Below are 13,557 nucleotides of genomic sequence, written 5' to 3' on the forward strand. Positions count from 1 at the left end.
TCAACAATTATATTTCTATTTTGGCAATTCATCTCAAAAATTTTGGTCCATTATCCTCATATTTTTTATCAATATTTACTTGATTGTACCTATATTCAAACTTTTGGATAATGACAGATTTCTATTACTCGGCCAGTGTAATTTTTTACACACAGCTATGCTAATCCCATATCTTCAAATAAGATCAATCTTATTAATTCAAAACTTCATTACCTTATATAGTTTATCTCAGTAAAGAAATTAAACCAACCATATTATGTATAACATCTATTAACATAACTACATTCAGGACAAAGCGACACATAAAATTCACATAGCAACTTGTATTACCTTAAAAATAATTTAACCACCTTCAATTCCTTCTAAGTTTTTAACAATGGTTTATTAATATCCAAAATAAATTCCTACAATATAATATACATAATGTAAATGTGAAAGATAACATTTATCTCAAATCATACTTCCGTATGACAATATCATGCAATAAATGCAAATAAAATGATTTTGTTAAGTGACAACATACTTGTTCCAACGGAATTTAATTAATAGAATTCCAAAATAAAAACAGTAACGCTGTTAAAATTACCACGCTATATTATTATGTCTACAAGCCCCTTCGCTTTCAAATTCAACTTTTAAAAGGTGATATTTTTTTTATGCATTATTTAATTTTCATTAAGACACATGGCAATTTGTCTAAGAAATCTGACTGGATATTATTAGAAGACAATGATTTACTTTACTTTTTCTTTATTAACTAAACCACCTACACGAAAGAAACTAGACTCAACATCTGTCAACTACAAATAACCTAAAATTAGGATAGCTTACAATATATATATTTTTAAAACATATCCCAATATTTTTACAATTAATTTTGGCTTCTTTTAAACTGTTGAATTTGTGAAGAATTGTAAAGCTTCAGTTTTATAACTAATCTGTAAATATAAAGATGTTTTTATACAAAAGTAGTAATATAGACAGTAAATTTGTTCCAAAGCAAGATATAGATATAATTTATACAAGTCTGATATATTATATAACTATGAATGTGTTCCTATCTTGCTTAACAGTCATAACAACATGTAGACACAGATTAATTTTGCTTACTTTTAATAGTAAAATGCAATCATAAGTCTTTATTATTTCTTAATTCTCATTGACAATTCACGTAAAATGGCAATTGTAGAATCTGTTAACACTATGGATGTTTTTAATTTTGAAATACTAAAGTCATAGATACACTTTCTATCACAGTCTATTTTGTGTGCGGAACAAGTTTCAGGCTGAGGGCTGCTCGGGTTAATGATGTGTCACTTTTCTAATTCCACTTCTTTTGTTTTCTTTTTGGTTTTGCGTTCCTCTTTGGTCTCTGGAAGTTCAGTGATGGTAGCCTTTTTGGCATCTGTTACTTTGTCTAAGGGCGGCAAGTCCAATAAATAGGGTATCATCGTCCTTGACTTCTCTTCAACAGACAACCATTCCATCTAAAAATATATTAATTAATTAATAAATTATATGGGAATGGAAGGTATTGCTTAATAATAACTTTTGTAATTCCGATGCTAGAAGTAATAGGTAATGTATAAGTTTACCTTCTGCCTGTGGTCCTGCACAGCATCATCGCAGATGTCAATACACATCTGTTCAGTTAGTCTTCCATCGTCAGAAGCATATGCAGCCGCCTGCCAAGCCACCCCTAACTTAGAGAGTGCTCGGCCAGACATACCCGCTGTACGTTCAGCTAGCTTAGTACAGAGAAGACTGTAGTCAAACTGATCCACATTGAGACGTCTGAGGATAGAAGTAAATAAAGAAAACACCATATCTATAAAGCCAAATATTATTCTAATATTGCAATGTTGTCTTCAATTTACCTTTTACCCTGTGAAGCAGGTTGAAGCACGAACTTATCAAAGTACAATCTGATCAAGCGTTCCCTCTCCTCCAGTCCTGGTAGACCAAACTCAATCATCTTATCCAGACGGTCGTTTATGGCAGAATCAAACTGTTGTGGAGTGTTTGATGCCAACACAAGCATAATACGGCTACTTTGATCTGAGGTTCTATAGAGGAATGCATTAAGAGCAGCACGAAGGTCCTCACTAATATGTTCCGAAGACCGTTTGCGGAGGAATGCGTCCGCTTCATCAATGAAGAGCAGCACACCTACGAAATAAAACATATTTATGATGCAATGGAAACAAACCCATTTGTTTATACACCATGGCAGAAGGATTAAAAACCATATTAATATATTTATCAATATAAATACTGTACTACAAATGGTGGTCAGGATTTGCTACATACCTTTACGGCTGGTGTTGGCCCAGTCGAACATTTTATGTATAGCTGCAACAGCATGCTTGCCCATAGGGGCTACATCACCACCAGTCATTATAGCATACTCCATACCAGAATGTTTAGCCAATTTCTAAAATAAAACGTATTGTATATAAAATATACTTCTTCAAAACATAATATTGGATTCGTAATTCGATTTTCAAATCAGATAACGGCGCTGAAACTTCAGTAGGAAGTGCTCAGACCATCCCAGGCATTAGGACCTCAGACAAAAATGTTTCACATATAACAGTCAACTCATATTTCCCATCATTCTTTATAAAAGATACTAACCTTTGAGAACAAAGTTTTTCCAGTACCGGGAGGTCCATACATGAGCAGATTTCTATAGAAACCTTTATTCATCCTAGTGTTCTTAGTGGCTATTGCTATATCTCTTAGGCGTCTTTCTAAATTTGGAGCTAATACTACACCACCCAAAGCATCAGTGGGTTTCTTGAAATTTGATACAGCACGCGATATTGTGAGGATTGGATGCTTAACAGCTTCAAGGAGAGAAAATCTAGATGTCTCATTGACTAACGTGGGTTTACCTTAAAGAAAAATATTCATTTAATAGTTTACGTCATGATTACCTTTCATGGGAATTTGAATAAGTTAACACAAATAACTTACCAATCCTAGCCTCAAGGAATCTAGCAGCTACAGATGTAGCACCTTTAGCGGAGTAGACACCTAAGGCAAGTAGAGACAAACCACCAGCAGCGGCGAGGGTCTTGTCCCAGTCTGTGACGAGTGCATTTAAACCCGTCCCAATCACACTACCTGCTGTTCTGTGAGAAAAAAGGTATGAATAATATTTTATTATTTAATGATACCACAAAGGGATTATACCATCATTAAGAGAGACAAAATTAAAATTTTAACAAATTAAAAGTCAGTACTTTAAAACGGGCCTTACTGTATACTCTCCAATATAGTGGTTCTATTTTCTGCAGCTTTCAGTTTTATTTGTTCGAGAGTTATATCTCTATTCTCTCGGTCCGCCTTGGCTTTAGCTCTCGCTTCAGCTTCTATTGCCTTCAGCTTATTTTTCTCACGTAACTCCATTTCATGCTCGATGGTGGCTCGTCTTAATGCTTCTTGCTTAGCAACACTCTCTTCTTGTCTATAAACATTTTTTGTTGAAATTTAATTTTCTAAATTTATGTGATTTTAAGGATTGCTGTTAACAAACAAATTGTTAAAATTAGGTAAATATAAAGAAAAAATATTTGTTATTTATTACTTTCTTAATATTTCATCTTGAGACTTTTGATGTTGTAGCAATTGCTCTTCATAACGGGTTTTTGCCAGCTGATCTTGATACTGGGCTCTCATTTGGTGTTGCTTTGTTTCTTCCTGCAAACAAAATTATTGATAAACTTTAATAGATTATTACTGTTTGCTAAGGGTATGAGTTTTATGTATATTTTTTGCACCTGTAATGTCTTACGTCTTTCTTCATAATCAACTCTCTTTTGTTCAACTTTGGCTTGTTCAATAGCAGCTTCATATTCTTTGATCTTAGCCATTTGCTCTTGTTGCCGAGTTGTCTCTTGTAACTTACTTATCTCCAAAGCATCTTTTGCATGTCCTACAAAAATCAGAATTAATAAATAAAAATCTTTAATAATTTTCTTTTTAATTACATTTGAAACTTTTTTATAATTGTTGAACAATGATCGGTTTACATAAATTAGAATTTCCACTTTTTGTTCTACACAAATTCATTATTTTAAGGTATTTTACTCCCAAATATATGGCTTCTTCAAAAATACATGATATATTGATTATATTGTAGGTTTTTTTTTTTTATTAAAACAAATAAAGATATAATACAAATTTTCACCTTAAACATATTTACTTTTGAAAAAGAATTGTTTAAGAGTTATGTTATAATAAAAAAAGCTAACTTAATTACGTTAATATAATCAAAAATAAATTAATACTTTATTGCTTTATGATACCTTTAATCACATTTTAAATTTTACAAGACAATTTTAGTGTTTTTTGTAGCCCTTAATTAAGTATATTTTATAAATAAGTAACAAAATATATATTTAAAATTTTTTGCTAATAAATTTATTATAATAGAATTATTACTGAAATAAAAAATAATACTTTTTTTTCTGAGTGAGGTGAATCTGAATACCTTAATCTGCAGAAATTAATTAAATGAACTAACATCAGCTGTGCTGGCACAAGGACATCTATTTTTCCAAAAATTTTTACCAGGAAAATGTAAATGTTACAAGACTTTCTTAATCTTGCAAAGCAAACATTTGAACATAAAAATTTATACATTCTATTTTATTGTAAAATATATAAATAAGAACAGTGGCACAAAATTAAACTTTGTACCTAAAATAAGTAATTACATTATACTGTAAATAATAAATTACATATTCTGTAAATGGTATGTCCCAAAAATGTGTACTTGGAAAAGATATATCAGCTATAATGAAAGACATTTTATAGCAAAACCAAAGGCCATGAAACTTATTGGACCTCATTTGTAGGTTATGCGGTCGCATTATGCAATACTTTAAAATGTGACTAAATAAGTATAAGTCATACTTGATCTTTCTAATTCTCGGGCAGCTTGAGCAGCTCTTTCCAAAGCACTGGAATCAAATCTGTAGGCTTCCATTGCCTTCTTCTCGGCTTTACTAAGGTTAACTGGAGCAGCCGCCGCAGGCTCTCCTCCATTAGCTGGAGGTTCATCAGAAGGGGGCTGCTGAGGCCGACTATATCCAAATAACCAAGACATGACTAAAATATAAAAGTTTTAGTCATGAAACTATTATTTGAAATTATTTTTGAACTATTTTCAATGTAACCGCAGCACACCGACGGACTGAATCCAAGTCTATTGATTTAAGACAGCAGTCAGTACATTCACAGAGAATAGAATATTTTTAGTCTGTGATAAATTTAAGAACTTTTATATGTATTAGGTATAATTGAAAGACAAAATGTATATCTATATTTATTTTTGATGATGTCGGTATGTTGAATTTAATAGAATTTAAAAAAAAAATTAAAATTAATAATTGTGTTAAGATCATAAACTTCTCGGATTATGATTTAGCACTTCGAATTCTGCACAATTTTAAGGAGCTATAATTTTTTAAATAAGCTTTGTTGAACCTTAAATACTATTTGCTAAAATTATATATTTTTTCTATTTTCAATGATTTGAACGGAGAAATGAATATGCTAGATAATCACGTGACCAACGGGGACCACCGTTTTTGCTCACTGCAACCTTCTTACATTTTTTAAGATATCCTAAAATGTGCTGTAAATAAAAATATAAATATATTAACGATTAACGAAATTTGAAAACTTAATGTTTAGTGATAGGCTATTAAATTATAAGCATAAAGCTTTAGAAAATATTTTAATTTCATAATACTTAAAATTAATTATACTTTACTATGAATGATTATTATTTATGATACCGGAACTTATTTCATTCATTAGTATCATGTAATAATAACAGCCACTTGAGGTAACCTTGTGTAATAAAAAAAAGCGTGTTAAAAAAGAATAACTTACACGTACAACTACGAAAGTTTGTGAGAAGGTATGGACGTTTGTCGACTTTCGCGTAAAACCTTATGATAGATTTTAATAAAGCTTTAAAGTAATAAAAATCTTCGACATCAAAATGAAACAGAGATTCATAGAACAGACATAGAATCACGGCATAATATAGGAATTATATATTAAATCCCGAAACACATGCTATAAATGTTACTGAGGGTAACCATAGCTATTAGTATAGTAAATTTCATGAATAGGACCTTTCTTTATGCTCTTCATTTCGATGTTCAAGCAGACGAAATCACATGCAAAAACTAGTCTATTACAATAACAGTTCAACTTTTTAAGATTGCTTAAGAGAGTCGAATTCATAATATTTCTGCCCTTTTACGTATGTAATGCCTGTTAGATTTGCTGATAAATATTTAAAACCACTTAAACATGAAAATCAAACCAAAAGATGTTTATTAAATATTTATTTTATTATAATACACTTATTTTTATCAATAACAATAAATTATTGTTTTATATATTTGTTATTAAAATGTAAAAGTTAATAACAACATAGTAAAAATATAAACTCAGAATAATGGACAGAAGACATTATTGCAGTACTTTTAAGTTAGGTCATATATAACACAAGCAATATTAAAGAAATATATTGCTGTAAGACAATTGCCATTTTTATAAAAATAACAAGCGCCAACACATGATCATCTAAAATCGATTCTGTCAAATTTGTAATTGAATTCATTAGTCAAAAACCTTACAGTTAATTTCTCAAAGCATTCTCGTTCATCACGGCTATCATTATATTCAGTTACTATAACATAATATTGTAAATATTTCATGCAGTTACTGTCAGCAATCATCATACAACAAATCATTTTTAAATATATTTAAAAATTATATAGCTTATACCTAAAAAAATTATAATAAATCAAGAACCACTTAAACAACTAGGCTTTTGAACATATTAAAAAAAACACTATCCCTTGTTTTAAACAACGTTAAATAAGGAATATGTAACACATATATGAATTTCTGATAAAACATAAAAGTCTAGTAAAATTAAAGTTGTCTATAGAAGTTTTATCTTCGAATGTCACAACATTTGTGTATTAGTTACAACAGAAATATTCTACACTTAACACTATTCACAGTTTGTTCATGGCTACATGATAGCGGTTTTCGATTAGGGACTAAAACAATTTTCAACAATAATGTTGCAAAAGTTAGCACGGAAATGCTATTCACGTCTCATTTGTAGTGATATAGCAAAAGAAGTTTGTTTCATATTAAACATCTATAATGGAAAGATTTTAAAGGAAGATTTACACTTATTCAGTCTAGATGGCAGTAAAAATAATGAACTGGATTTTTATAAATGTGATGAGAGTATTTTAACACATACAGAGATTTTTTCAGATTTTACAACAAAGAGATTCACGTTTTCCATGTAGATGAAACAATTTTGATAAAATTTATCGTCGATAGCGTCCGAGATAGGCTCCACAGTTGGGGCACTTGTGATGAACATCCATACAACTGTCTATACAGCAGGGAATCAAACAGCAACCTAAGAATCCACTGAAATAAATAATAACAATAAATCATCATCATTAATAAAAATTTTGAGTATCTATATTTTTTAGTTATTTTATATCATATTAACAAATTGTAAAATATATTACAGTCAAATTCTCGTAAAAATTGCTAATAGATTGATTGCCTCCTAGAAAATTTGTGATAGGATAAAATTAATTTAATAAAATAGTAGTACCACTGAGAGTAAATAAACAAAAAGTATAATATTATGATGAATAAAATTCATAGATATAAATGATACTGAATTATGGAATTAGCAATTGAAGCAGAATTAAAATCTGTATGGTATGTAGCATTTACCCCAGAGCAAATATGATAGCTCCGCACACATATGCAATGAGCCCTGGTTTCGTTTGAGTGTCTGTGTTCATCTCAGAATGACAACTGGGGCAGATCATATGCGTAGGTTGAGGACCCACTGGTACTACTGTTGTGACAATGGCTGGTCCAGAAGCTGCAATACATAATGATCTAATCTATCAATTTGTCAATTGTTTGTTATTACTTAGTTGATAATATTATTCATATCATAATTCTAAAACGGATCCTTAATGATTTTATGCATGTAGGGCTGGTTTTAAAATTTAAATAAAAAGTGTTGTTTAAATTTTTACTTAAATTATATAATGTTTTATAAAAGTTTTTTAAGTTATTTAAGTACAAACTACAGAGAAGGTTTATTTATCTAGACAGTAAATAAAGATTATACCTTTCACTATCTCATAATTTTTTTATGTTTACAATAATGTCTTTGTTTACTTTTGACTGTTTACTTCGAGTACAGTCCCTTCGGTTTCATACAGTTCCCTAATTGATGATCGGTTGCCAATAATAAAAACTTTGTACTTTCATCTAGTCTGAATTTGACCACAGTTACGGCAAAGTAATTATATGTTGAGTGAAATTTGGGACAATAAAGTACAACAAGAGTCTCTTATGTCCTTTGATGACAAATGTCATTTGGAAAAGCAATTATATAAAAGACATAGACATACTACACATACTAATTCGCTGATTCAAGAAATAGGAAAAAGACTGATTGTGGCATCGTAATATAACTAATATCAAGTTGGAGGAAAAAAAAAAATTGCTTTAAAGCTACTATGAAAATGTTTCTTCTAGTACGTCTAAAGGATAACAAAGAAAGGCAAAATTAACACTCTTACAAAAAGCAATTTGTGGAGAGCATACTGTTACTGTATGTGCCTAACTTGGTTATGCTATATATTGTAATTAATTATTACAAATAATAAAATACATTCATTTTCATTTTTTTCATATTTGACAAGTCAACTCTTTTGTGATAGTTATACAGAAATATGTTTAGTTAGCTAGGATTAGGTGAGTACTCTCAATTAACATAAAATATCATACTTGCTGCATAAAAATAATTGATTTTTATAAATAATCTTTCTACATTTTTCTTTATATAATTATTGTGTATTATAGTTTTTATGTCAAAATAAACCAGTTAATGAGTGATATCATCGTTATGCAAGAATTTCCTGAATAACCAAATATTTCATTGGATACAAGGACACATTAGTAATGTCTGGAAATAACAATGAGGTCATTTTGAAACAGTATACTGATTTGTGGATTTATACTTACTGGGTGGGTAAAGAGGGGTGTAGGGGCTGGAAGGACCAACACCACCCACAGCTTGGGAATAGCTCGGCGGGGCTGCCGGGGGAGGCTGCATGGTGTGGGCATTTCCCCACACATACGGCGGCGGGTTACCAGATTTCTCCATTTTCGCCTTAAGAACACAACAAAAAAAAACTATGTAAACAACCACTTGAAGCTATTGACACACAGGTTGTAAAATCTCATATGATGCAATACAATCTCTTTTGCTATTTATAGGAATGATTCCATCAACCAACAAAACGCAGATGTTCATTAAGATTTGCTTAAATCGTCCAAGTTTTGATTGATGTATAATGAATTAAACATGTAAGTATACTAACACAGTTATATTTATAACAACTGTCTTGTCTAAGAAGAATCACACTTATTTATTTTTTTATTTAACAATTATATTTATAAGACTTCGTAACAAACGAACTCACACTTTACACAAAATTATACACCACAGATAGCTGTAAAAATTTAATGACTTTAACTAAGTGGCTAACGAAAAATGAAATTTAAATGTTGACACTTTCAATAAACATTAAAAATCATTCACGTCAAAGAAATTTAGTTTACACTATAAATGTATTGTTTGCATTTATGACCTGTGGTGGTAAAGAAGTAATTATTAATTTTAAGTCGTGACATTCAATCTGCTGCTAACTATCGATATTATTTTAAACTTGCGTTTTTCTCTACATCACTAAGTTTTGATGTATGTCATCATATCTTAGCCTTCAAGCCCTTTCGTTCGTCATCCACTAATAATAGTTAAAAGAGAATAGATAAGGAATCTTTCTTTTCTAAACAATTGTTTGTTTTATTAATTGCATTAGGTATGAATTAAATATAGAAGCGTATTAGTAGATCTTCTTTTTTAAAGCCATTTTAAGTTTTTTTTTGTGTTTATTATTAGAAGTGTAGTATCGAGTTATAAAAAAGGACAAGCTGTGATTCATATTGCCTTATTTTCCTCTCCAGAAATAAGAATTATGTCTTCACCGCGCCCTAAATCTCCCAGAACCCCGGTTTTACCTAAAAAAGAGGATAAAGAGGAATCATTTTGGGATAAAATCGGCACAATTGGTCGTAAAAAGCGCATAAAGGAAGGTATGTTCAATGTAATTGTGTGGGTTGGTAGAATTATTATTTTCCATCATGTGAACCACTCCCCTTAAATTATGTGGGTGTGAAATTGTTGATTTAGTTTTGTATAATTAACTTTCTAGTTCAGGAAGTTCAAGCAGAAGGCAAATATGCTATTGATTCACCTGGAAGTCCTACAGCTCCAGAAATTCCTCCTGAGGAGTACAGCCTGTGTAAGTATTTGTTTCTCTATATTTTATGACTCCATTTTTCTTATTCTTTCAAGACTACAATGAGATTTAAATTATATCTCTATTAAAATTGCACTAAAATCCCAAAAATCTTTAAATTTTTATTATAAAATATACTTTGTTTACTAAACAAAATAAGTGATTGTTGTCATATGAAAAAAGTATCCATGTAATCAGCAAGCAAGTAGTATATCTATACTTAGTTCAGGCCTTTGAAATGTCATCATTATAGGAAGCCAAAAATTTGCTTGTGTCATGCCTTTTTTTTTATATGTTCTGTATCTTTAATTTACAATGTTTTGTTTGTAACTATGAATGTTTAGGAAATGACGTGCTAATCCTAATCAGTTATTGCAATGGTAGACTTATGATTTGGAATAATAAAACTTCCATCTCGATCTAAACTAATACCACACTCTGACAAAATGTTTAACCTTTTTGTGTACAATGCAATATTTATATATTTCTTATAGTGGACAATGAAGAAAGAGCGATCATTGAGCCCCGCTCTCTTGAAGACCCAAGAGTGAAAGACTTAATTCAGGTCTTGATTGACTGGATCAATGATGAATTAGCTGCACAGAGAATTATTGTGAAAGACATTAGTGAGGATCTCTACGACGGTCAGGTGTTACAGAAGCTGTTGGAAAAACTGACAGAGACGAAGTTGGATGTCCCAGAAGTTACACAATCTGAAGAGGGCCAGCGTCAAAAGCTCGCTATAGTTCTGAGAGCTGTCAATAGGGTGTGTAAATAAAATTTAACTAAATCTGTGAATGTGGTTGACAACAATCTGAAATATAATAATGTTCTTACATGTTTATTATGAATATAAAATTAGTGAGAAAATTTTTGAGACTTAAATGAATTTATTATGGATGAAATAATTCAATTAAATAAGATTATGAGGTCTCAAAACTATATGTAAAAATATTAAACATTTTCGTATTATTTAAGTTATGCTCAATTAAAGTACACAGTCTAAATGAAAGTTTAAAATTAATGCTTGTATAGAATTGACATGTTGGTGATGTTATTATTATTACATAGATTTATTCGTTTTTATTATTTACATGTGAGTTTATGATCTTTAAAAATATGTTCTTATTATATGTTTTAAAACAAATATTACGTTTGTCTATGCCAATCTAAAAGAATATGCATTGCACAGGTCATCTATGGAACTTCAAAGCCAGTACAGAAGTGGAGTGTGGATTCGATTCATTCAAAGAATGTTGTGTCCATTTTGCATTTGTTGGTAGCGCTTGCTCGCTATTTCCGCGCACCGGTCCGTCTGCCAGAAAACGTTAGTGTCAACGTGGTTGTTGTGAAGAAGGATGCGCCCAACCAGCTCTCCCATAGGTATCTATATATTTTAATTTTATGTATGAAGATTACTTTTGTATCAAATTAGGATTCCGTCGAGTATCTTAAAAGAGCTAATCACATGAACAATTATCATTGAATAATGCGTATTTATTCTCTTTGCACAGGACTTATATTGAAGATATAACGACCACTTACGATGACCTTGGTATGAAGTGCGAGAGGGATGCTTTCGACGCACTATTTGACCACGCCCCCGACAAACTGCAAGTTGTTAAAAAAGTAAGTGTATTGAATAATGAGTAGTAAGTTAGCCCTTTGTTGCTTGATTATTTAAAGTGAATATTATATGTGAAAAACGTTTGATTACTTTCAGTCACTAATCACATTCGTTAATAAACACCTCAGTAAAGTGAATCTCGAAGTTATGGATCTCGATAGTCAATTCCACGATGGTGTGTACCTTGTATTGCTTATGGGCCTACTGGAGGGATATTTTGTGCCACTTTTTGACTTCCACCTGACTCCACAAGACTTTGATCAGAAAGTACATAATGTTTCCCTGGCATTTGAGTTGATGCAAGATGCTGGGTTGGCCAAACCCAAGGCTAGATCTGAGGGTAAGTTTTTAATTATACATGGCGTAGTTTACTTAATATATTTAAAAAAATATATCAGGCCTTTAACGATAATTAATTGTTTAGCTGTGAAGAAAGTTTTTATAAAATCCATTTGTTTGTACTGAACTGGATGAGTATGGTCTGAAAACTGTTTTTCCGTTATATATATTTTTTATCCACTTGTAAATTTTAATTTAATAATATTATATTAATCATTTTTTTTCATAAGCTTTCAAAACAGGCTCTCAACGATGTATTGATGAATATTTTCACACATCTCATAATATTTTTTTTTCAGATATTGTGAACCTTGATCTTAAATCTACACTGCGTGTGCTGTACAATCTTTTCACGAAATACAAGAACCAGCCCTAATCTGCGACTATCATTGTGTTCAATGTTCATAATTAATAATTCTATATATGTATTAAAAATTGAATTGCTTACTTAATTAGTAATCAACTAACAAATTCTATTAATTTATTAACAAATTAACGTGCCTTAATCAATATATTAAATAATATGAATATTGCTGGTCGTTTCATTTCCTTTTGTATATTTATCAAGTTTTATAGTATTAGGTAATTAGGACTCCACTAGATAATCAAAAAATTGATTTCCAATAATATATGGATGTAATATTATTAAAAGTTTTAATAACTATGTATTATAAATAACGGCAGAGAGAAATGAACCACAAGTTGAAATGCAGTAACATTCAATTACACAGTAGTTAATATTACAATTAGTATTACAATTACAATTAGTACGATGAAAAAATATCAGATTTTCACCAACGTTTCTAATATAAGGATCATATAATCTATATTGTTTAAATGAATAACTGATTTAAAGAAAAACACGTATTATATGTACTTAAACTATGTAGGTCTAGTCTTGTTATGTAAACAAAAAATAATATACTTATTAACTAAAACTTGAGTTTTATTTAAAATTATAATTTGACTTTAATTATTTTTTATTAAATAGGTGCTGAAATTAATACCTCATATATCAGATGACACACTAATATTTTGCACCTATGTCTATCGTATCTTGAATTTGAAGGTCACATTTATATGATTTACTTTCGGAAAAGCGTAAAATTTATAATAAAGTTACTCTGCTTTTAACGA

The 13,557-nt window shown here is 30.3% G+C and overlaps 3 protein-coding genes across 4 annotated transcripts; 1 reads left to right on the top strand and 2 right to left on the bottom strand.

Annotated features, from left to right (window-relative positions):
* Positions 1-254: 254 nt before the first annotated feature.
* On the bottom strand, positions 255-5,227 carry LOC116777445 (ATPase family AAA domain-containing protein 3A homolog). The gene is made up of 10 exons (XM_032670991.2): positions 4,924-5,227; positions 3,786-3,940; positions 3,593-3,705; positions 3,266-3,472; positions 2,980-3,137; positions 2,638-2,897; positions 2,311-2,434; positions 1,878-2,169; positions 1,596-1,794; positions 255-1,487 (listed from the first exon to the last, which is right to left on the bottom strand). Exons 1-10 carry the CDS (start codon positions 5,114-5,116, stop codon positions 1,314-1,316), a joined length of 1,875 nt encoding a protein of 624 aa, XP_032526882.1. The 5' UTR covers positions 5,117-5,227; the 3' UTR covers positions 255-1,313.
* A 1,129-nt stretch (positions 5,228-6,356) lies between these two features.
* Positions 6,357-9,629, bottom strand: LOC116777438 (LITAF domain-containing protein). The gene is made up of 4 exons (XM_032670977.2): positions 9,474-9,629; positions 9,115-9,262; positions 7,804-7,957; positions 6,357-7,485 (listed from the first exon to the last, which is right to left on the bottom strand). Exons 2-4 carry the CDS (start codon positions 9,254-9,256, stop codon positions 7,380-7,382), a joined length of 402 nt encoding a protein of 133 aa, XP_032526868.1. The 5' UTR covers positions 9,257-9,262; positions 9,474-9,629; the 3' UTR covers positions 6,357-7,379.
* Positions 9,439-12,952, top strand: LOC116777437 (beta-parvin). Of its 2 annotated transcripts, none has more exons than XM_032670976.2 (8): positions 9,439-9,459; positions 10,120-10,248; positions 10,368-10,457; positions 10,949-11,220; positions 11,647-11,837; positions 11,969-12,083; positions 12,178-12,421; positions 12,720-12,952. In XM_032670976.2, exons 2-8 carry the CDS (start codon positions 10,131-10,133, stop codon positions 12,794-12,796), a joined length of 1,107 nt encoding a protein of 368 aa, XP_032526867.2. In that variant the 5' UTR covers positions 9,439-9,459; positions 10,120-10,130; the 3' UTR covers positions 12,797-12,952. The 2 variants fall into 2 exon arrangements, with proteins under 2 accessions (XP_032526867.2, XP_032526866.2); XM_032670975.2 differs by lacking the exon at positions 9,439-9,459 and adding an exon at positions 9,816-9,974.
* The last annotated feature ends 605 nt before the right edge of the window (positions 12,953-13,557 follow it).

Source organism: Danaus plexippus, chromosome Z, assembly GCF_018135715.1.
Source record: "Danaus plexippus chromosome Z, MEX_DaPlex, whole genome shotgun sequence".
NCBI lineage: Eukaryota > Metazoa > Arthropoda > Insecta > Lepidoptera > Nymphalidae > Danaus > Danaus plexippus.

Bases quoted from the DNA above. Each gene is read 5' to 3' on its own strand.
- LOC116777437 (XM_032670976.2), top strand. From the start codon at position 10,131: ATGTCTTCACCGCGCCCTAAATCTCCCAGAACCCCGGTTTTACCTAAA. The intron at 10,458-10,948 runs GTAAGTATTTGT...TATTTCTTATAG, and splicing joins TCCTGAGGAGTACAGCCTGT to TGGACAATGAAGAAAGAGCG. The intron at 11,838-11,968 runs GTATCTATATAT...CTCTTTGCACAG, and splicing joins CCCAACCAGCTCTCCCATAG to GACTTATATTGAAGATATAA.
- LOC116777438 (XM_032670977.2), bottom strand. From the start codon at position 9,256: ATGGAGAAATCTGGTAACCCGCCGCCGTATGTGTGGGGAAATGCCCAC. The intron at 7,958-9,114 runs GTAAGTATAAAT...TATGTATTGCAG, and splicing joins CACCCCTCTTTACCCACCCA to CTTCTGGACCAGCCATTGTC. The intron at 7,486-7,803 runs GTAAATGCTACA...TATTTATTTCAG, and splicing joins GCTATCATATTTGCTCTGGG to TGGATTCTTAGGTTGCTGTT.
- LOC116777445 (XM_032670991.2), bottom strand. From the start codon at position 5,116: ATGTCTTGGTTATTTGGATATAGTCGGCCTCAGCAGCCCCCTTCTGAT. The intron at 3,941-4,923 runs GTATGACTTATA...TGATTTTTGTAG, and splicing joins CCGAGAATTAGAAAGATCAA to GACATGCAAAAGATGCTTTG. The intron at 1,488-1,595 runs GTAAACTTATAC...ATATATTTTTAG, and splicing joins TGCAGGACCACAGGCAGAAG to ATGGAATGGTTGTCTGTTGA.